The sequence below is a fragment of the Pteronotus mesoamericanus genome, unplaced genomic scaffold, assembly GCF_021234165.1.
Source record: "Pteronotus mesoamericanus isolate MK-2021 breed Mesoamerican mustached bat unplaced genomic scaffold, CSHL_Meso_final contig_69, whole genome shotgun sequence".
Taxonomy (NCBI): Eukaryota; Metazoa; Chordata; class Mammalia; order Chiroptera; family Mormoopidae; genus Pteronotus; species Pteronotus mesoamericanus.
The window spans coordinates 4,078,750-4,102,954 of NW_026555237.1; the positions used below are offsets into that span (position 1 = coordinate 4,078,750).

General features: G+C 36.4%; 1 protein-coding gene across 13 annotated transcripts in view; it reads right to left on the reverse strand.

The window, feature by feature from the left end:
- Positions 1-23,133, reverse strand: part of SEC31A (SEC31 homolog A, COPII coat complex component) — a 71,880-nt gene extending 48,747 nt beyond the window's left edge. For 12 of the 13 annotated variants that reach the window (XM_054582342.1, XM_054582338.1, XM_054582339.1 and 9 more), the window contains exons 1-9: positions 22,984-23,133; positions 22,198-22,321; positions 21,039-21,237; positions 15,995-16,090; positions 13,840-13,980; positions 12,090-12,232; positions 3,627-3,726; positions 1,006-1,167; positions 655-807 (exon numbers count right to left, since the gene is read on the reverse strand). In XM_054582342.1, coding sequence (XP_054438317.1) covers positions 655-807; positions 1,006-1,167; positions 3,627-3,726; positions 12,090-12,232; positions 13,840-13,980; positions 15,995-16,090; positions 21,039-21,237; positions 22,198-22,321; positions 22,984-23,062 — 1,197 coding nt within the window. In that variant the 5' untranslated portion in view covers positions 23,063-23,133. Of the gene's footprint in view, positions 1-654; positions 808-1,005; positions 1,168-3,626; positions 3,727-12,089; positions 12,233-13,839; positions 13,981-15,994; positions 16,091-21,038; positions 21,238-22,197; positions 22,322-22,983 lie in introns of those variants that run through there. The other variant, XM_054582348.1, reaches the window with a different exon arrangement.
- Positions 23,134-24,205: the final 1,072 nt, after the last annotated feature.

Here is a 24,205-nt window from a genome sequence, read left to right on the forward strand (position 1 = left end):
ATAAGTGGCCATCGGTAAATGAGTGGATCAAAAGACTGTGGTACATTTACACAGTGGAATACTACGTAACAGAAAGAAAGATGGAACTCCTACAGTTCACAACAGCATGGGTGGATCTGGAGAGCATTATGCTAAGTGAAATTTTAAGCCAGGTGGTAAAAGACAAATACCATAAGGTATCACCTACAAGAGGAACCTAGGGAACAAAACAAACGCGAGCAAAATAGAACTTGAGACACAGGAACAAGGAACAGACTGACAGTGACCAGAGGGGAGTGGGGAAGGGGGAAAAGGGTGGAAAGAAGGGGAAGGGACTAGTCAAGGAACATGCATAAACGACCCTTGGACATGGACAACAGGGTGGAGAATAACTGTGGGAGAGGGGATGGGGGGAAAAATTGGGGCAACTGTAATAGAATAACAATAAAATGTTTTTAAAAAATACAGATGTGTAATTTAAGAGTCCCTACAAAAAGAACACATCATTATCTTACTCAGGCTGGTAAAATCCTAAAATAAAGAAATCAAAAGTTTGGAAAAAAAAGAAAAAGTCATAGACATATCTCTAACTCAATCTTCTTCCACCAGAGTAATCCTATAACACTTTACAATAAGTCTTTTGTGATTGTGGACCATAAAAACAAATCCACCTACTGAAAAGGAAGCACCAATAGGTCTTCGGATCCACTTGGGTGGCTTCTTCAAAGGCAACACTATATTATGCTGAGCAGCCTGCTGAGGAATTTGTAATGGAGGAAGAGACTGTCCTGTGCCAAAGGGGTCAAGATTTCCAAAAGATGATGAAAGCTAAAAAAAATAATAATGTGAGAATTTCTTACTTATATAAGACTGTATTATATGTTTTAAAGTCATATCCAAGAAGTTCTTTTATCACAATTATCCAATTAATCAGTTTTGTTAATCAATAACATCATTTTCAAAATAATTACACAATAAGTTTTTTTTCAGTTGCTATAATAAAAAAACCTCAACATTTCCTATTACCTTGTGAACTTGTTTCTGCCTTAAACCATCTGCATTCCCTCCCATGATAGAATAAACGCTGATACGTCCATCAAAGGAAGCAGCTGACAAGACAGCAGGATTTCTGGGACACCACTGAATATCAAAGCACCACTGTGTATTAGTGGGAAGTTCATAAAGGACCTAGGCCAAAAAAAAAAAAAAAAAAAAAGTCAGAAAACAGTAGTCACTTTAAAGCCAAAACACCTGAATTAATATGGTCAACAAGTAGAGCTTAATTAAATATTCTCTTTTAGAAAGTGTCTTTAGCCAGGAAAAAAAAAGTATAAAAATTTAAGGACAAGAAAGTCCATCATGATGGTCTATTGTGATAAAAAGGACTGCTACTCAAAATTTCGACCAGATTTGGAAAAAGCACATCTTAAAAACAGATATTTCTGTTTTTTTACTGAAATGCTATTAGTAAATGCATGCGAAAGACCAGAACACTCTTTCAGAGTTAGGTTATTAAATGATAAAAGATCACTGGTGTATTGTCTAACTGTTTTGCTTGCCAAGATCGGAACAACTATATTTAGACTGCTTGAAGACCAAATTTTAAAAATAATCTTGAAAGAATTCACTGAGAAATTTGACAAAGGTCAAAGCAAGAAGGTATACATCATTCTTATTACTGTGGAATCTAAACAGAATTTGGCATAAACAGTTTCTTTTAGAAGGAAAAGAATATTGAAAAACTATAAAAATGGCTGATATAAAACCGTTACAATGTAGTAATTGTTAACTCAAAATTAATGTGATACTAAAATTAGTGTAAAGCACAGGTTTTGTGGCTTTAAGAAAGGGAATGGGGAGTTATTGTTTAATGGGAACAGATGTTCAATTATAGAAGATGAAAAAGTTTTGGAGATGGATAGCGGTGATGGTTGCATGATAATGTCAACGTACTAATGTTACTGAACTGTATACCAAAAAATGACTAAAATGGCGTCATGTGTATTTTACCACAATAAAAACATAGGTACAGTATGCAACTTTAAAAAGAAGTCAAATTAGCTTAACTTTGGCTTATATAACACTTAAAATGTTTTATTTTATAACAAAACAATTAAATGAAAAGATATTTGGCCTGCTTGTCTTTCATGCTTATATTGGTTGATAAGATTCAAGTTTCATGATATTTGAATCACTTGTGTATTTTTAATTTGCATTTGAATAACAATTTACTGCGGGGTTCTTTTTGGTTGCAGCATGCATGAAAAGTTTATCACTTCGTAGTCTAAGCACAAAAAACTAACCATGTACAAAAATTCACTTCATCATTTACATAACTAATAAAATTAGAACAGTAATTTTCATGAATTTTGAATTCACCTGTGAAGGCACAGTGTAAGATGCAAGATTTTTATTATTTGGTATACAAATCATATGAGGCAAAACTTATCATTTTAATTTTTTCTCGTCTCTCCTAATTTTAGTGTTTCTACATGCTTATAAACAATACTCCATCTGAAAACTTTAAACCACAAATCAAGTAACAGAAGTACATGTTTTTATTTTAATATTATAGATTAACACCTATTGAAGATACTCTTAGTTTACCAGTATTCCATCAGGGTAACTAGCAAAGCACTTGCAATAATCTACCTTAACTTAGAAAAAGTGAAAGTTTAGAAGATATACTTAAAATCTGCAGTCTCTTGCCCAGTACTGAAAGGAAAATCATTCAACTTATTAGTTCTTATTATTATTCTTATTAGAATAAAATTATAATTGAAAGAAAATTTTAGTATACAACCCAAAGCAAATAAAATTATATTTATATAACATTTACATTTAAAAAAGTAAAATTTCCTACATCTAAATTTCTTTTTTCTAGGGAGACACAGTTTCTGTGTTCTCTCTCTCCCTCTCTCTCTCTCTCTCTCTCTCTCTCTTTATAACCCTCACCAGAGGACATGTTCACTGATTTGGGAGAGAGAGGGAGAAGGAGAGAGCGAAACATTAAATCAACTGCCTCCCATACGCACCATGACAGGTAGGTGCCCCGAACGGGAATCGAACCTGCAACCTTTCTTTATATGCGGACTAAGCTTCAACGAACTGAGCCACCCGGCCAGGGCATTCCTACATCTAAACTTCTTTGGGTAAACATTTGACAAATTAATATTATAAATTACTATATCCTTGCTGAATAACTCGTAAGAGAAATTAAAAACCTATTCCTACTGATTTCCAGAAGTCAAAGAGAATCTTCAGGAATGATACAGCAGGAAAAAGACCCAAACCTTGAATACTCCTATTTTGAAGGCACCAATGTCCAGAAATCACATGTTAAATGAATCAAACCAAGTATTTCTGAGTCTAGGTAAACACCTTTTATTGGATTTGAGGGATAGGGGTGATTATTAGTTTCAAATATACTATTTTAATGACTACTTTTCCCAGATAAAACAACTTAGCCTAGATAACGTTCCTGATAAAAATCTCTACCAGATTAACATTTCACACATACCTCCATCTACTTTTATATGTCCTGAATTGTAATAGTGTGCTAAAGGATCCCTATGAAACATTTTTTATTCAGCTAGAGATAAAATATTGTGATAGCTCTAAGTCTGAGAAATGTTTACTCTTCATACCTCTCCTGTGTTTGGGTTGGAGCAGAGAATCTTAGCATCTTTTCCACAGCTCAGCAACAATTCAGGATCGGCCATGCTCCAAGCAATTGCCAAAATTCCCCTTATAAAAAACAGAAAGAGATGAAGAAATTTTTAATCTTAAAAAAAACCAAATCCCCAAATTATTTGCCTAAGCTTTAAAGATACACAGAGCTAACAAAAGTATAATTTCATATAATCTTTCTGGAAAGTAATTTAGTAGTGTATATGCACTTTAATTGCTACAAAGATATTCAATACAATGTGCACTGTGTAATAGCAAAAAATAAAAACAAATGCCCAACAACATGAATTGTGTAATAATAAATTACAGATCATCCTTTGATGAGAAAATGTATAGTTAAAAATTCTGGTGTAGAAATCTACTTATAACTATTAAATGTTGATCATAATTAATAAAAAAGGTTAACTCTGCACATAAATGAGTATGAAAATGCATAGTTACATTAAATATTTACATAATTGAAGTTATGTACATATAAATAAAAATATGCACAATAAAATGTTTTACCTGCGGATGGGTAGGAAATGTAAAAATGTATTTCACATTTTCTTCTTTTTTTTGTCTTACATTTTCTAACTTTTGTTGTCAGAGAGGTTCTAGTACATGAAATTTTTTTTAATTAAAAGAAAAACTTAAAAATTTGCCAAAGATCTGAATTTATAGTCATTTCTGAATTTTAATAGCTTTTGATTTTATCCCAAGTATAATAAAAGTAGTACTTTTGGTAAGTGTTCTGAAAATTCAGATTAGGTTAAAGAAAATAAAAATCTCACCATCACACACACACAAAAATGCTATTAACAGCTTGTCTTTTCTATATTCATCCTTTGTTATTTAGAGATGGAAGCAGGAAAGTAAACATTATCATACCATAAAGAAAATACTAGAAATTAAAGTTCAAAGACAAGATAGTTGAAAATATAAGACTAAAAAAATTACACTAGAAGTATATTTGCATATATTTTTTAAATCCTCATTTGATGATATGTTCTTATTGCTTTGAGAAAGACAGGGAGACAGAAATAGCAATAAGTTGACTGCTGTACACACCCCAACCAGGGATCGAACCTAAAACTTAAGTATGTGCCTTGATCAGGGATCTAACCCGCAACCTTTTGCTTTATGAGATGACACTCCAACCAACTAGGGCTCATCTGCCCACCAAGCAAGGGTTTATTTGCATATTTCTTAAAAAAAAAAAAATACAAATTAATATCCCTTAATTCTCCTGAAAATATCACAGTAGTTCTAAGATGCATAGTTTTTTAAAAAATTTAAAAAAACAAAGCCTCATTTTGAATGTTTATGTTTAGAAGCATTTTTCTTTCCCCCAAAAGTTAAGATTTTATTTACTTATTTTTAGAGAAAGTGGGAAGGAGCGAGAAAAGAGGAGAGAAACAGCCATCTGATAAAGGAACATCTATCAGTTGCCTCTTGCATGCCCCCAACCAGGGACCTGGCCAGCAAACCAGGCATGTGCTCCAACTGAGAATCAAACTGGCAGCCTTTCTGGTTTGCAGGACAATGCCCAACCCACTGAGCCACACGAGTCAGGGCTCTCCAAAAAGTTGTTTTTAATATTATATTTCTTACACTCCAAGTCATCTCAGAATCAGGAAACTATGGAATAGCAAAAGGACCCAAATAGTTTGACTTTTGTTTCCAATAGTTTATTTATAAAAGTTAAAATCTTTATAAAAATTATAAGCACAATGTGATGTATACCCTAATAATCCTCACCTACATTCATAACTGTGGCCATTATTTATTAATGTCTTTCTCTCTGTGACTATTTGAGAGTTAAGTGCCAATACCATAACATGTCACCCCTACACTTATCTCTGGATATAAGAACATTCACCAAAATGGCCACAATACAATTACATACTGAAAATACTTATATTTATATGGAATTATTTTAAATAAATAGCCCATATTAAAATTTCCTCAATTTCATCAATAATATACTTTCTAACTGCCTCCCCCTTTAGAATCTAATCATATGTGACAAGAATTTCAAGGCACATCAAGAATGTCTTTTAAAGAAATCCATATCAGGGACTTCCGGCCAAGATGGAGGCATAGGTAGATATACTTTTTGCCTCCTCCACAACCAAAAGGACAACAAATGTAAAAACAAAAAACAACCACAAATGCCAGAAAATCAAACTATATGGAAGTCTGACAACCAAGGAGCTAAAAAAGAAACATTCATCCAGACCAGTAGGAGGGGCAGAGACAGGCAGCTGGGATGGAGAGGCTTGGCAAGACAGTGGATTGATGATTGGCCAGTAAGGCAGCGGATGGTGGCCCAGGTGATTCCATATTTGCGTGCACATAAGCTGGGAGGAACAACTGGGAAACAAGACAGACTGTGCAATGCTGCGTTCAGTGCGAGAAAAGACAGACTCAAAACTCTAGCTGTAAAAACCTGTGGGGGTTGGGATGGCAGAAGAAACTCCCAGCCTCACAGGAGAGTCCTTGGAGATACCAACAGGGTCCTAAAATGTACACAAATGCACCCACCCAGGTATCAGCACCAGAAGGGCCCATTTTACCTGTGGGACGTGACTGAAAGCCAGCTAAGAGCCAAGCAAGCTGCACTGTTCCCTCTTCTCTCTCAGACCCCTCCCCAACAAACAGCACCACAATGCAGCAACCTGGGTGCTCCGCCCTGGGGAATACCTAAGGGTCCGCCCCTTACCACCTAATAGGCGTGTGGAGATTTAAAAAAAAAAAAAAAGTCACCCAAGTGAAAGAACAGATCACAGCTCCAAAACCAGAACTAAGCAACGAAGAGATAGCCAAACCATCAGAGGCACAGTTCAAAACACTGGTAATCACGGTGCTTACAGAAATGGTTGAGTATGGTCGCAAAATAGAGGGAAAAGTGAAGGTTATGCAAACTGAAATAAAGAAAAACAGACAGGGAACCAACAGTGATGGGAGGGAAACCAGGACTCAAATCAATGAATTCAACCAGAACAGAATGAAGAAACAAGAATTCAAAAAATTGAGGAGAGGCTTAGGAAACTCCAGGACAACTTCAAACGTTCCAACATCCGAATCGTAGTGGTGCCAGAAGGAGAAGAAGAAGAGCGAGAAATTGAAAACTTATTTGAAAAAATAATGAAGGAGAACTTCCCGAATCTGCTGAAGGAAACAGACTTCCAGGAGATACAGGAAGCTCAGTGAGTCCCAAAGAAGTTGGACCCAAGGAAGCACACACCAAGGCACGTCATAATTACACTGCCCAAGATTAAAGATAAGGAGAGAATCTTGAAAACAGCAAGAGAAAAGGAGACAGTTACCTACAAAGGAGTTCCTGTAAGACTGTCAGCTGATTTCTCAAAAGAAACCTTACAGGCAAGAAGGGGCTGGAAAGAAGCGGATCAAAGCCATGAAAGGCAAGGACCTACATCCAAGATTACTTATCCAGCAAAGCTCTCATTTAGAACTGAAGGACAGATAAAGTGCTTCCCAGATAAGGTAAAGTTAAAGGAGTTCATCATCACCAAGCCCTTATTACATGAAATGCTAAAGGGACTTATCTAAGAATAAGAAAAAGAAGATCAGAACTATGAACAGTAAAATGACTACAAATTCACAGTTGTCAACAACTGAACCTAAAACAAAAACAAACTAAACAACTAGACAGGAATAGAATCACAGAAATGGAGACCACATGGAGGGTTACCAGTGGGGTGGGGGAGGAGGGAGAATGGGGGAAAGGGTACAGGGAGTAAGAAGCATAAATGGTAGGTACAAAAGAGACAGGGGGAGGTTAACAATAGTATAGTAAATGGAGAAGTCAAAGAACTTAAATGTATCACCCATGGACATGATCTAAGGGGGGTAATGCTGGTGGGAGTGGGGATGGAGGGCAGAGAGCAATAAAGGTGAGAAAAAAATGGGACAACTGTAAAAGCATAATCAATAAAATATACTTAAAGAAATCCAAATCATATTTCGTATCATATTTTAAACAACATTTAGGTTTTAAATATTTTTTTTTCAAATCACAGAACTGTAGCTCTGGAAATAACTCTAAAGATCTTATAATCCAACTCTTGCACTTATTAGAGAAAGAAAATTGAAAATGAGAGGCTGATTTGCTCTTGGTATCCAGTATGGATATCTGTCTTGCTAAATTACAACCATTCCTAAAATTCACAGTATAATTAAGCATTAAGAGTCTCTTGAGGTTACAATGTTTGGACTAGAAGTCAGTACTTGAGGTATGTAACTGAGGTCAAATTTACTCTTGCTGAGCTTCAATTTCTAACCTTTAAAAGGAGATAAAAGTATGTACATCATAGGTTTTTTTATAAGGGTTAATCAAGCTAACATTTAAAGTGCTTGCATACTTTACATGTTATATAAGTGTTCGCTGTCCTCTCACTACAATGTAAGCTCCCTGAGGGCATAAATTTTTATCTATAATATTACTGAATTCTTGTGCAGTACTTGGTTACAGAGTATGTGTTCAATGAGAATGTGTTACGTGAATTTTTTAAAAAACCTTATCTACCATGAGAAAAATATTAAAGTTTTTCAGAATCAGTTGCAACAACTTCCAGGGAGCCACGCAAGAGGTTTCTGGAAATGCTTTGAGCCTACGGTGTGTGTTCTGTGAGATGAGTGATGTAAAAGCTGGTAGTACCATCTTCCCAGACCTGGGGGCTGTAATTTCGCCCAAGAAGGTGGCCTTCTTAGTAAACACAGTTTGCCTCCTCACACAACCACATTAAAATTACAACTAAACTATAGAACAACCATCACTCAGATTCAGCAGAAATCAAGATGAATGGAGGTCCTGCAACCACAAAATTAAAGAAGCAACCACATCCATCCAGACTGGTAGGAGGGGCGGAGACATGGAAACTCAGCACGGGCTGGTACCACATCCACCTGTAGTGGATAAAAAGCGGGAGGGATATCTTGGGAGCGAGGAGTCCCAGCCCCACACCAGGACCCCCAGTCCAGAGGTTTCAGTGCTAGGAAGAAAAGTCCCCATGGCTTCTGGTTATAAAAACCAGTGGAGATTGAGTCCATGGAAGAAAGTGCTGGATTCCCAGGCAGTTCCTCTTAAAGGGCCCGCACATGGACATTCTCAGAATCATTCCTGCTGAGCTCCAGCACCAGGGCAGCAGCTTGAAAGGCACCAGTGGCATAAAGAAAGGCAATAAAGTGTCTGGCATCAGAGTGAGAGTTGGGAGACAGCTTTCTCCCAGGCAGAAAGGTGGGCAGAGGCCATTACTCTTCTTTTTTTAAAACTACGTTTTAAATTTATTTTTACAGAGAGGGGAAGGAAGGGAGAAAGAGGGGGAGAGAAACATCAATGTGTAGTTGCTTCTCACATGCCCCCTACTGGGGACTGACCCACAACCCAGGCATGTGCCCTGACCAGGAACTGAACCAGAGATCCTTTGGTTCGCATGCTGGCACTCAATCCAATGAGCAACACCAGCCAAGGCACATTGCTACTCTCCTGAGCCCTCTTCCAGCAGAGCCACAGAGAATGGAAGGCACCACATCTACACTCTACCAACCTGGCTCACACTTTTTGCCCAGTCATGGTGATTCCCTGAGACCCCACCTCACCCTACTTACAGGCCCACCCAAGTGGTTAACAGTAGTTTTTCCACAGGAATGACTTGTCTTGGCACATGCTTCTGATCTTCCTAAATCCGCTCAAACAAGCAGTGGCTGGCCTCAGCGAGCCCCTGAATCTTGCTAAGTCGTCACAGACCCACCACTAATAGCAACAGCTATCCTTGGTTCACAGCCTGGCCTCACTAGGGCACCTCCAAGCACAGCAGAAGCAGCAGCAGCTGCAGACCACTTTATAGCTTATGTGTAGCAGCCCCAGACAAAACACAAGTGGGCACCACAGCCCAGCGAAAGTAAGCCCTGCTCTGTATAATGAGCCCCTGAACAACTGATTCTACACAGAGGGCAGAGGTGGTGGCCAGTGGCCACAACCACTCCTTGCAGCTGACTGGCCTGGCTAAATCCCTCCCACTGACCTGCCAATAGCAATCAGGGCTCAACAAGAGGAGGGTGTACTTAGCCCACACTTAGCACCCAGCTTGGGTGATAGGAGAGGCTGTGTCACTGAACCCTATAGGACTCCTACTATATTAGTCCACACTACCAAGAATGAAGTCAAAGCAGCTCTACCTAATTAATAGAAACAAGCATAGGGAGGCTGCCAAAACGAGAAGACAAAGAAACATGGCCCAAATGAAAGAACAGATCAAAACTCCAGAAAAAGAACCAAACAAAATGGAGATGAGCAATCTATTAAACGCAGAGTTCAAAACCTGGTTATATGGATGCTCAAGGATCTTAGTGAGGACCTCAACAGCATAAAAAAGATCCAGCCAGAAACAAAGGATACACTAATTGAAATAAACAACAATTTACATGAAACAACAGTAGAGTGAAGCTGAGAATCAAATCAATGATTTGGAAGAAAACAAGTAAACAAAAAATCAAAACAAGAAGAAGAAAAAAGAATCCAAAAAAAATAATAGTGTAAGCCACCTCTGGGACAACTTCAAGCATTTTAACATTCACATCATAAGGGTGCCAGAAGGTGAAGAGAAAGAGCAAGAAATTGGAAATCTATTTGAAAAAAATAATGAAGCAAAACTTCCCTAATTTGGTGAAGGAAATAGACATGCAAGTCCAGGAAACACAGAGAGTCCCAAACAAGTTGGACCCAAAGAGGACCACACCAAGACACATCATAATCAAAATGCCAAAGATTAAAGATAAAGAAAGAATTTTAAAAGCAGCAAGAGAAGAGTAAGTAGTTCCTTACAAGAGAGTTCCCATAAGACTGTCAGCTGTTTTCTCAAAAGAAGCTTTGCAGGCTAGAACGGACATGAAAGAATTATTCAAAGTCATGAAAAGCGAGGACCTAAAACCAACATCACTCTATCCAAGAAAGCTATCATTAGAATCGAAGGGCAGATAAAGAGATTTCCAGGCAAGAAAAAGCTAAAGGAGTTCATCATCACCAAGCCATTATTTTATAAAATGTTAAAGGGACTTATTTAAGAAAAAGAAGATCAAAACTATGAACAATAAAATGGCAGTAAATACTTATCTACCAACAACTGAATCTAAAAAACAGACTAAGCAAACAAGCAGAATATAAACAGAATCATACATATGGAGAACGAGTTAATGGCAGCCAGGTGGGATGGGAAATTGGGGGAAGATGTGAAAAGGTGAAGGATTAAAAAGCACAAATTGTAGTTACAGAATAGTCATTGGGATGTAAAATACAGTATAGGAAATCTAGAAGCCAAAGGACTTACATGCATCTCTGAAGGAGTTGGTGTTCAGAGGAGGGGGAAGAGGGAAAAAATTGGGACAACTGTAATAGCATAATCAATGAAATATAATTAAAAACAAACATATAAAATTTCTCAGAATCATCCCTTCTTTACTAAAAGCTGGCCAAAGTATAACATCTGAATAGGGATTACATTTTAACTGGTCTCTTTTCTCCTTTATAAGAAGCTCAAGGAGAGGTCACAAACTTTAAGACTTTTTAGTGTAAAAATCCACTACACGGCGGGGAAAGGGACTCAAAGCTTTAGTTTAGGCCCTGGCTGGGTAGTTCTGTTAAAGCACTGTCTCGAAATACCAAGGTTGCAGGTTCAATCCCTGGTCATGGCACATGTAAGAATCAAGCAATTAATGCATAAATAAGTGGAACAAGAAATTGATGTGTTTTTTCCCCTCTTTGTCTCTCCCTCTCACTCTAAAAAGCAATAAATAAATAAATAAATTTTAATTGAACAAATATGCATATATTCAGGTACTCCCTGGGTACCTGAATATCAACGACAGGAAATTTGCAAATTACTAATTAAATTTAATGCTACTAAAACTTACATGAGAAAATTCTCTTATTTTTAGAGCATCCGTACATTTATTAAAACTGAAAGCAGAATGAACTACCTACTTTCTCAAAAATATTTGCTTTTAAATAAAAATAAAAACAGAAATAAAACAAACTTTTCAAGTTTTGCTTGACACTGCATGTTAGGCAAGACTCTTCTTAAGTATAATGACCCTAAGAAAGAGCCAACTGTATAATGTCAAGAGTTGTCCTGCAATGTTGTGATCTACTAGAATTTTGCTGTATTAAATTACTACTTGATGTAAGTAGTGGAAAATCCTCTATATCTTTTTGCATTGCTATGATATTACTTAGCTACCATTTCAGGGTATAGAAAATCAGATGACTACTGATTAAAAAATAACTATTTACACTAACTTTTACAAGATAGAGACAAAGCAGATTCCATAATTTAATAAAAATTATCTGATAACTCAAAGTAGTAAGTAAATATTCTTAAAAATAAAAAATTAAGTTCCTTAAAAGAGAAGCATGATACCTGGCATGGTTTTCCAGGACACGGAGTGGAGTGGAAGCAAAGCGAAGATCCCACACCTGGACCACTGGTAACCTATCATCTTCAGATGCGAGGACCATTTGAGTAGCAACGTCAGGATGCCATGCCAACCCAGAGCAATGCATCTGCAGATAGTTAAGGCTCACATTTTATCAAGCGTATTATTTTATGAAAAGCCAAAATGAATTTAAGGACTATGTTTTTGTTGAAGCAAAAAGTAGAAAACATCAGCTCAGGCTTATTCTATTTTTAAGAAAAACAAAAATCTGGGGGGAGGCTGAAGAGGGTATAGGGAAGATAAGTGGTGACAGGAGGAGATTTGACTTGGGATAGTGAATACACAATACAATATATGGAGGATGTATTGTAGAATTATATACCTGAAACCTATATAATTTTATTAACCAATGTCACCCCAAGAAATTCAATAAAAATGCAAAAGAAAATCTAAAAAGGATTAAATTTTATTAATCAGTAGTCTTAAAAGTAAAAAGTTTAAATGTTCAATTCATCCAGCTATTTTATATATAAAGCCATTCTGGGACAGAATAATTCTATATCAAAAATATTTTCCTGCCAAAACTGTAACTAAAAGGAAGTTGTATATTAAATTTAAAATTTAACACTTTCAAAAAAATAAAAATAAAAAGGATTTTAATAATAAAAATTCACACCTTTCTTCTGTTTTATCAAAACAATCAAGATAATATGTCTAAGCAACAACTACGATCAAATGTTCACATGGGGATAGATTAACATTATTGAGAAGTACTTGGAAGTTCAGATCCTATTAAGTATTCCAGAAGATGGCTAAAACATTTATTGTATGCTTTATTTCACTGAAACTTGTTTTAATACTCCTGATTCATTGAAAAACAACACCCTGAAGAAATATTCTTTTAAATAGTTTTTTGTTGTGGAAAAGTCATATATGTAGTCTCTGATTTAAGCAAACTTAATTTTGAAATGTCAAACTATATAATGTAATTAGAAACAAATTAACAAAACAAGGCCCTAATGTTATTTAAATTATCTTACAGGACATGATGACATAATATTAAGGAATTTAAGGTAAAAAATTTAATGTTATAAAGCAGCATCTACTGGGCAAGTGGAGAAAATTTGCTCACTTTAGCAGTACCTAATAGAAGAGATGAAGCCAGGAGTTTGGAAACTACAAGTTCACAGTTATAAAATTACTTTCAGGGCAAATCTGTACATTTTAGAGAAAGGTAAACTTGAATTAAAATGTTGCTGTAGTCCTGGCGAATTAAGCTCAGTTGGGTGTCACTCTAAAAAGTGAAAGTTCACCAGTTTTATCCCTGGTCAGGACACATGGCTAGATTACAGGCTGGTCTCCAGTCTGGGCATCTTCAAGAGGCAACCATTTGATGATTCTCACCCTCTTTCTTATGCCCTTCCCTTCTCTCTAAAAATAAATATTTTTTTTACAAAGTTGCTGAAATGCTTTGAAATAGCTAGCAAAATAACCAGAACATCATGGAATAAGGCCTCTCAATCTCCCTCTCTTCATCATTAATAATATCGAACATGGTTTACTGAGAACTTTATTTTCCCTAAGGAAAAATCTTATCATTCCAACATGACTGATCCATGAAAATACAGGCTTTGACTCTGTAGGAATCTGATTTGTTGCCAACTCTGACAAATGATATAGGATTACTTATAGAAGAAATACAACATATTCATCACAAATCAATCATAAACTTACCCTGTTATTATGATCACTAACTTTGATGATAGGTTCATTTTTTCTAAGATCCCACACAGTGGCCCGGCCACTGGGACTGGCTGATGCTAAAATATGTTGGACTTGTCTGTTCCATGCAATGCTGCTGATGTCTTCTGGGGGCTATAAAGAATAAACTATTAAAAACCATTTCTCAATTATAATAAAATTTAACTATAAAATCTAATCCTTCTTTTTAAAAATAGATTAGTTAAAAATCTCATCTGTTCATTCCACAAATTTGCTTTACATTCCTAAATTCTCAACATATACAACAGTTTAATATTGTCTTATCCACTAGGCATTTATTAAGCTCCTGTTATAAATGAAGCATTGTTTCTTTATTTTCCCAGTACCACAAGATAGATGGTGGTCCACAAAGCAGATGTGGGTCAACATAACACCTAGGCAGAGCAGAAGTTACAGCCTAGACAATTAAAAATATATCTTTATAATGGTAGACCATACGCTATCAATACACTACTCTCAGACTGCTACAATGTTAGGTCTCATTTTCGTTATAACGGCTACTCAAATTGAACAGTCTACACAACACAAAGAAACTCCAAGTTGCAGTGCAAGGACTGTTCTCTCAACTTATCAAAAATACATAGTACAGCCCTGAGTGGTGTGGCTAGGTCACTCCTCAAAGCAAATGGTCACTGGTTCAATTCTTGGTTGGGGTACATGCCTGGGTTGTGGGTTCAGTCCCCAACTGGGGCATGTACTGAAGGCAACCAAATGATGTTTCTCTCTTTCTCCCTCCCTTCCTCCTCGCTAAAAATGAATAATACATAAAATCTTTTAAAAATTACACAGTACAGGGAACAATGCCTTGGAGCCATCACACCAGAGTAAAACAGGTAACTGGCCTAGAACTTAAAGTTGTCCAGAACTCAATGCTCCCATGAGTATCAGACCTCAATCTACTGTTTAGCAGAAACACCAATCAAGGTAAGTAACACACTCAGGTCTAGTTTCTTTTGCTCTAAAAGACTTGAATCAATCAGTCTTTAGATGATAGTTACCCAGGGGTAGGAATGGTCACAACTACAGCTAAGAGACTTATTTATATAAGATCAGCCAGGGAAGGGTTTCACTCCTCTAGTGGGACCCATTAAAAAACCCTGATTTAGCTTGAAGCAGTTACAGAAGGCGGACCTTTGTCCCTTAGCATTGCTTAAGAATGAGTGAAAATAAGAAAGGGGGGATTTGTTATCTACCCCACAGTAGGCCTATGTGACCTGGCTAAACCCACCCTACTCTGCTTATTTCTGAGAACAGGAAGGCCTGCAGTTAGTAGTTCTTTCTCAAAAAACAGACCAGTTAAAATCAGCTAAGGTTACGACGGCTTAAGTGACCTTCAACTTTATTATAATCTAATCTCAACACTAAATGACACCCCCCCCCCCAGCTGACAATCACCATAGCAATGACAGGAAAATAAAGGACAAAAAAAAGATAGGATCCAGATTCTAAGAAAAACACCACCCATTTCCCTGAAAAGCCAGGAATGTGCCACAGATTATTTGCATAAACCTCTCCTTTACCTGCCTAGACCATCCCTTCATTTCTTCCCTGCTATATCTACCTAACACTTCTTGGCTCCAAGTGGACAAGAAACTGATCTGTGACCTGTGCTGCCACTTCTCCAGTCTCTGGCTATTGAATCACTAAAGGTTGCATGAAAGGAAGAAAGGAAGAAAGGGAAGAAGGGAGGGATGGAGGGAGAGAGGAACAGGAAAGGGTTTGATTTTTTTACAGTAAGTTTCCTTTCGAGTCTATGTTTCTTTCTTCTACGATTGGATAGTGTTAAAATACTATAAAATATAAAATATTACACTATATAAAGTACTACTTATCTAAAAAAATATTAAAAACTTCTATTTTATTGACTACTGTATGTCTAGTATATTGAACAGTCTCTGGCAGATGCACAGAGTAAATATTTGTTATTGAAAGACTTACTCACTAATACTTTAGAAAACACTGATTAATACTTCACTGCACTGAAGAAAAGTCGATGACATCGAAACACTGATTTTAAACAAACAATTTTGTGTGGGGGAAAAATACTGAAATAAGGAGAAAAGAACTCATTTTAGTTCTTATGATTATATCAAAATCAATGTAATACCTGTGTTTTGGCTCCTGGTGTCATTGGAGTTGCAAAATTGTTTAAATCCCAAATGTAAATTTCAGATTCATTAGCACCAGAGGCTACCAGATTAGTCTGCAATAAGAAACAATTAAGAACTAAATAGCACTTACAAAAAATTAAGAGAATTCGGATTAACTCAGCTCATAACTGGAAGGCTCTGTCAGTTTTAGGTCATACAATTTTTCCATAAAATTAAAGCAGCAGAAAGTATGAATTTCTAAGTACTATGAATAACAATCTAAAATTTAAATAGTTTCGAGAAACCTATAAAATTCTATGTAACTCAAAAAGATTAATATGTGTATTGACATTTTAATACAAGACATTAAAAAATAATTACATGGATAAATTTCTTAAACAGTCATGCAATCATATAGGGATTATCATTTGTGGTTTTGCATCTCTGGAAGGGGATCCGACTGTGGAAAACAAAAACAGGTCACCAATTATTGCTTACAGGCAAACAGCTTAATCTTAAAAAAAAGGCATCCATCTCAGGATATTGCAAATACAGCCTCTGGAGCCAGACCAAGATAGAGCTAGTAAAATCTCTTGTCTTAAATCCCTCACATAATTCTACTTCATTTACACTCAGTCTTGTTTCAGGTGGCAATATTTGACCTTTACAGTCAAAAAGACCCTAAAACTGTGACATGCAGTACAGCAAGATGATGAGTTTAATCTTCATCCTTTATAGTTCACTCTCACAAATTCTTCTCTGATCAACAGACATATAACTGAAAAAAGAGGAATTCTATGGTAATAGCTACCTATAATACAAGACATTAACCAAAAATCAGTAGCTGTTTAATCCAATTAAGAAAGGACCTAGCTTTCTAATCTAAAGAATAAATACCATAAATGGCAAAAATTAAGAAGTTTGGGCTTTAAGTTCTATCTTAAGTATATTCTTATAATACAGGAAAAATAAGTTAAACTTTAATATTCACGTTTTTAGTTGTTATTGACTCTAGTATTCCATTATCCCAAAATCTTTATTAACCTATATTTTATATAATCAGAAATGTTTATAATGACAACAGTATAAGTAGAAAGACTCTTGTCTATTAATTAAATTTGCACTATATTTGTGTTTATTTCTAATTATGCCATACAGTAGTAACCTCTTTGTCATAAATACCAAATTTCTTAATAAACCAGTGGATTAACCCAGACATCTGAGGACCAACCCAATGTTGCATAGCACAAACTTTTAAAAGGCAAGGTTTCCAACCTATCAGGCTCCTAGTGTTTTATTTTATTTTATTTTTATTTTTTTAATTATTTTTTAAATACATTTGTCTCTGCCTACGCCCCACCACTTTCCCTTGCCCCCTCCGTCCCTCCTTCAACTCTTCCCCTTTGGTTTTGTCCATGAGTCCTTGCTATATGTTCCTTGACTTTCCCCTTCCCTTCCTTTTTCCCCGCCCCCCCCCCCCCTTCCCTCCTTCCCTCTTCTCTCTGTTGGTTTCTTTTCCTTTCAGGGTCACTGGTCTTATTTTCCTTGCATCTTTGTATTGTTGGTTAGGTTCCACTTATAGGTGAGATCACATGGTATTTGTCTTTCGCCCCCTGGCTTATTTCGCTTAGCACAATGCTCTCCAGTTCCATCCATGCTCTCGCGAAGTTTAGTAGTTCTTTTTTTCTTTCTGCTGCGTAGTATTCCATTATGAAAATGCACCATAGTTTTTTGATCCAATCATCTACTGATGGGCATTTAGGTTGCTTCCAACACTTGGCTATTGTAAATTGTGCTGCTATGAACATTGGGGTGCATAGGTTCTTTGAATTGGCGTTTTGGTGTTCTTAGGGTATAGTCCCAGCAGGGGAATCACTGGATCAAAAGGCAGTTCCATTTCCAGCTTTTTGAGGAAATTCCACACTGCTTTCCACAATGGCTGCACCAGTCTGCATTCCCACCAACAGTGGACTAGGGTTCCCTTTTGTCCACAGCCTCTCCAGCACCTGTTGTTGGTTGATCTGTTTATGATGGCCATTCTGACCGGTGTGAGGTGGTATCTCATGGTGGTTTTGATCTGCATTTCTCTGATGGCTAGTGATGCTGAGCATCCTTTCAAATGTCGCTGGGCCCTCTGTATCTCCTCCTTGGAAAAGCGTCTTCCCAGGTCCTTTGCCCATTTTTTGATTGGATCGTTTGTCTTCTTGGAGTGAAGTGAGTTCTTTACATATCTTGGAGATCAAACCTCTATCTGATGTATCATTAGCAAATATATTTTCCCATAGGGTTGGCTCCCTTTTCATTTTACTGATGTTTTCTTTTGCCGTGCAGAAGCTTCTTATTTTGATGAGGTCCCACTTGTTTATTCTTTCCTTTATTTCCCTTCTTTTAGGAGACATACCAGTGAAAAAATTGCTGCGTGGGATATCTGAGAGTTTCCTGCCAATGTTCTTCTCTAGGACTTTTACGGTGTTGCGACTTATATTTAAGTCTTTTATCCATCTTGAGTTTATTTTTGTGTATGGTGTCAGCTGATGATCCAATTTCAATTTTTTGCATGTAGCCGTCCAGCTCTCCCAACAGCATTTGTTGAAGAGGCTATTATTGCTCCATTTTATGCTTCTGCCCCCTTTGTCAAATATTAGATGCCCATAGAGACCTGGGCTTATTTCTGGGCTTTCTATTCTGTTCCACTGGTCTATGGGTCTGTTCTTGTGCCAGTACCAGATTGTTTTGAGTATGGTGGCTTTGTAGTAGAGTTTGATGTCCGGTATTGTGATCCCTCCTACTTTGTGTTTCTTTCTCAAAATTGCTGAGGCTAATCGGGGTCATTTATGGTTCCATATAAATTTTTGAAATGTCTGTTCTATTTCTGTGAAATACGTCACTGGTATCTTAATAGGGATTGGGTTGAATCTATAAATTGCTTTGGGTAGTATGGACATTTTAAGGATATTAATTCTTCCAATCCATGTGCACGGTATATGCTTCCATTTATTTGTGTCTTCCTTAATTTCTTTCTTCAATGTTGTATAGTTTTCTGCATACAGGTCTTTTACCTCTTTGCTTAAATTTATTCCTAGGTACTTTTTCTTCTTGCTATATCAAATGGTATTTTTTTTTCTGATTTCTTCTTCTTCTATTTCACTGCTGGTGTACAAAAATGCCTTTGATTTCTAAATATTAACTTCGTATCCTGCTGTTCTGCCAAATTCACTTATTAGGTTGAGGAGTTTTTTGGCAGAGTCTACAGGGTTTTCTATGTACACTATCATGTCAGCTGCAAACAATGATAGGTTTACTTCCTCCATTCCTATCTGGATGCCTTTTATCTCTTTCTCTTGTCTGACCGCTGTGGCTAGGACTTCCAATACAATGTTGAAAAGAAGCGGTGAAAGCAGACATCCTTGTCGTGTTCCTGATCTTAGTGGGAAAGCCTTTAGTTTTTGCCCATTCAGTATGATGTTGGCTGTAGGTTTTTCATATATGGCCTTCATTACATTGAGGAATGCCCCATTTATTCCCATTTTGCTGAGTGTTTTGATCATAAATGGGTGCTGTTCCTTATTGAATGCTTTTTCTGCGTCTATTGAGATGATCATGTGGTTTGTCTTTTACTTGTGATGTATGACGTTTATTGACTTGTGTATATTGAACCATCCCTGCATCCCTGGGATGAATCCCACTTGATCGTGGTGGATAATCTTTTGAATGTATTGCTGGATGCGGTTTGCCAATATTTTGTGGAGAATTTTAGCATCTATGTTCATCAGCGATACTGGCCTGTAGTTTTCTTTCTTTGTAGGGTCTTTATCTGGTTTTGGGATCAGGGTGATGCTGGCCTCATAGAAAGAGTCTGGGAGTCTTCTCTCCTCTTGGATTTTTTGGAATAGTCTGAGAAGGACAGGGGTTAGCTCTTCCTTAAATGTTTTGTAAAATTCTCCTGGGAAACCGTCTGGCCCTGGGCTTTTGTGTGCCGGGAGTTTCTTGATTACTGCTTCAATTTCCCCAGCTGTTATCGGTCTGTTCAAGCTTTCTGTTTCTTCCTCCTTCAGTGTTGGAAGATTATACTTTTCTAAAAATTTGTCCATTTTATCAAGGTTTTCAAGTTTCTTGGCATATAATTGCTCATAGTAGTTTCTGACGATCCTTTGTATTTCTGTGGTGTCAGCTGTTATTTCTCCTCTTTCATTTCTGATATTATTAATTTGGGTCCTCTCCCTTTTTTTCTTGATGAGTCTGCTTAAAGGCTTGTCAATTTTATTCATCTTTTCAAAGAACCAGCTTCTGGATTGGTTGATCCTCTGAATTGTTCTTTTCATCTCTATGTCATTCAATTCTGCTCTAATCTTGACTATTTCCTTCCTTCTATTTGCTCTGGGATTTATTTGTTGTTGTTTCTCCAATTCTTGAAGTTGTAGTGTTAGGTCTTTTATTTGAAATGTTTCTATCTTTTTTAGGTAAGCCTGTATTGCTATGAACTTCCCTCTCAGGACCGCCTTTTCTGTGTCCCATAGGTTTTGAACTGTTGTCTGTTCATTTTCCTTTGTTTCCAGAAATTTTTTGATTTCTTCTCTTATCTCATTATTGACCCATTCATTGTTTAATAGTGTACTGTTCAGTCTCCATGAGTTTGCAAGTTTTTGAAGTTTCTCTTTGAGGTGGGTTTCCACTTTCAATCCCTTGTGGTCCGAGAAAAAGTTTGGTATTATTTCAATTTTCCTGAATTTTCTAAGGTTTGCTTTGTGTCCTATCATGTAGTCTATCTTTGAAAAACTGCCATGAGCCTCCTAGTGTTTTAAAAATGTCCAATCTCCTGTAATGACATCTCTAGACTTCTCTCAATTAAATCAGTATGATACCTTCCATGGAGTTAGTATCATTTAACCTGAACTCAACTCTCAACTCTCCATTCTTCACACAAATATACTCACTCATCGACCTGCATAAGCACATATTCTTAGCTTTTGATTCCAAGACTGAAGCATAGTAGATTCATATACTTATTTCAAATATGCAGCACATATCTCAAAGATTATAAATAAATGTCAAGGGTCTAACCTGGAAAATGTTCACATCCAAGGCTCTCACTGGGCCGGTGTGCTTGTCATTTTGGGCAATCACAACTTCCTTGTCTCCAGCTATAATTTTAGAAGGATCATAAAGAATAATATTTCCATTTTCACCACCTGCAATCAGAACTCCAGAGATATTTCCTTTGGAATCCATCTTATGAGGCCCCCAAATCAACTTGTGGTACCTTTGAGGAAAAAACGAGTGAAGCAACTAATTTTTGAAGTCAAAAAATTTAGAATTTAATTTGAAATTATATATTTAATTCTTCATATATTCATAAATACTCCCAAAACACTGCTTCTCCACTAGTACTGGTAACTGTGATTTGGTGAAATGGCATTTTAGTTATTTATATTTACATGTTCATACTTGATTTTGTAACTTAAAAGAGTAAAAATATGCTTTTGTAGAGGTAATACAGTGTGACAAAGTGTACTTGATTTGTGTGTCAAAAATATGGGTTTACAGATGGTTTTACCATTTAGAAACTGTGAGGCCTGGGCAAGTTACTTGATCTTTCTAGCTGCTTTTGATTTATCTGAAAAGTAGAACTAATCAACCACTTCCCTTGATTCCATTTGACTACAGAAGAACACACCAAGTGGTTTCTTAAACAGTAAAGATGAAAGGAATCACCTAAAAGTTTCTAAGAAAGCCCTAACCAGCATGGCTCTGTTGGTTCAGCATCATCCCACAAAGCCAAAGGTTGCCAATTTAATTCTGGTCAGGGCGCATGCCAGAGTTTCGGCCCCATCCCTTGCTGGGGTGCATGCAAGAGGGAACTAATCAAAGTTTCTCTCACATATCCATGTTTATCTCCCTCTCTCCCTCCCTTCCCCTATCTCTAAAAATAAATAAAACTGTTATTTAAAAAAAAAAAGTGACTCAAATATAGGATGAGGGGGGAAAATACTAGAAACTGGGTCCTCTCTGTCCTATCCTACACTTAACAGTCAGCAATAAAAAGTCAATAGACAAGAGTCTCTTCTTCCACAGAAATTTACTATTTTTTCATAGAATATTTCATGCTACTGTTGTAATATTCTTTGCCATTTCTAATAATGTTATATTTATAGAAAAACTAGGCACAAATTACAACATATAATCAAATATAACCATGTGAATTTAAGGTTGAATCTCATACCTGTGAGAAGAAGAGAAAGTGGCACAAGATTTCATATCCAAAGACGGATCAGAAAGGTCTAATTCAAATATCTCAAGAGAAGCATTAGTACTAAATGTTGCATCCAATTGCTGAGCAGATGTTCCTATAGAAAATACATTTATGGTAACTATGCACACAAAACTGAAAGACTCAGAAAACCATAAAAAATAGAAATTAAATGCATGTTTTTCAATTATCTCACCCATAAATACTAGACAAGTGGCTGAAATCTCAGCACATATACCACTGAGCAGATGTTTAAATCACTACAGCAATGAGATCCTAACACAGGGCTCAGAGATGATGTTTGTAAGAGAGAAGAGTACAGGTAATTTTTTAAGCCTATTGATACTTTAAAAGCTCTCTGTAACAACAGTACTATGATTTACTGTATCTGCTTATAGTCACAAATGGTATAACTCCAACTCTTTTTATATAAAAAGCTAGCATCAAAATTGACCTTCACTCAAATTGATATTTAACAGTTTTGTTTACATGTTATCTATTGTGCTTAATACTGGAGGAATAAAGATAAAACACAATTTTTATAAAGTGGGGAACATACTATAAGTATATCGTGATTAATGCTATGATGTATAATGTGCTATGGGAACACAGAGGAAGGTCACTGAATCTAGCTAACAGGAAGGAGGGAGTTATCTTGCCAGGGAAGAAGAGGCTTTCTGGAGATGAAGCCTGACTTGAATCTTAACGAATAGGTATGAATAAGACAGATGTACTATCTTCTCTGTTGAACTTACTTACCTGTAGCTAGGTAAATGGGATGATTCTGGGCAGGGCTCCATGCCTGCATAGCTGTACGATCTACTTCCTTTAACTTCATCCTGCTGAGGAGAATATTTTACATAGAAATATAATGAATATGTAGCATAGAACATAGAAATATACTGGACAAACCATTACATCATTAATAATGCCCAAATGCCAATAAATCCAATTAGGTATCATTTATTTGGAATGTTCAATGTTAGAAAGAAGAGACACTTGGTCAGTTATTTTGAGACAAATATAGGGCTATTCTGATGTTTATTGAATATAGTCCTTCACCTAGAAAATCAGTCTGGAAAAAAATTCACTACAGTATATGTTTCTCAGACAAGGATAAATGGTAATGTATTAGGAAGAAGGCACATGAAATACAAGGTGCATCTTCCTTGAGAAGGATCATTCAATAAGAGCAGTTTTTAAAATTAATTTTAAATTAAAACCAACTAACTACAAGGAAGAATACTATAAGCCCACAGATTTTAAAAATAAAGCAGAAATTTTTAAAGATCTGTTCACTGCAAGCTACAATCCCCATGCCACTAGTGAAACTATAAACTAGTTTCACTAGTTTATAAATTGTTAAAGTTACTTTGGTATAAAAATTTAGGAAGTCCTATGCTATTGCAAAAAAAAAAAAAAGTGTTATTCTGCATAAATGCATTCACATGACACAGTATCCACTATAGATGTTCCATAATTTAATTACTTAGTCCACTAATGATGAATACGAGTTGTTTCTAATCTTTTGCTCTTTTTACATGAAGAAATGCTGAAATAAATGGCCATTGTGCATATTATTATTATTTCATTGATGGGAAAGGATAGCTATAAATTTCCAGAAGTAAAACGGCTGGGGACAAATGAGACTTAAATCCTGATGGATATTGCCATGTTGCCCTCCATGGTAACTATACTTTTTCACATTCCCGAGAGTAATATATGAGTAGCTGCTGCCCTACAACCTTACCAGAATAACACTTTTGCGGGGGAGGGGTGGGAGACAACACTTAAGACTTTTAACAACAAGATCAGTCAATGAAATATGAGCTCTGTGTAGTTACAATGTGCAATTCTCATACTCTAAAGAATGTTGAACATTATTGCCTTCTCTGTCACCTTTTTTTAATTTAAAAAATACGTTTATTGATTTTAGACAGAAACATCTATTGGCTGCCTCCATATGTGCCCCAACAAGGCA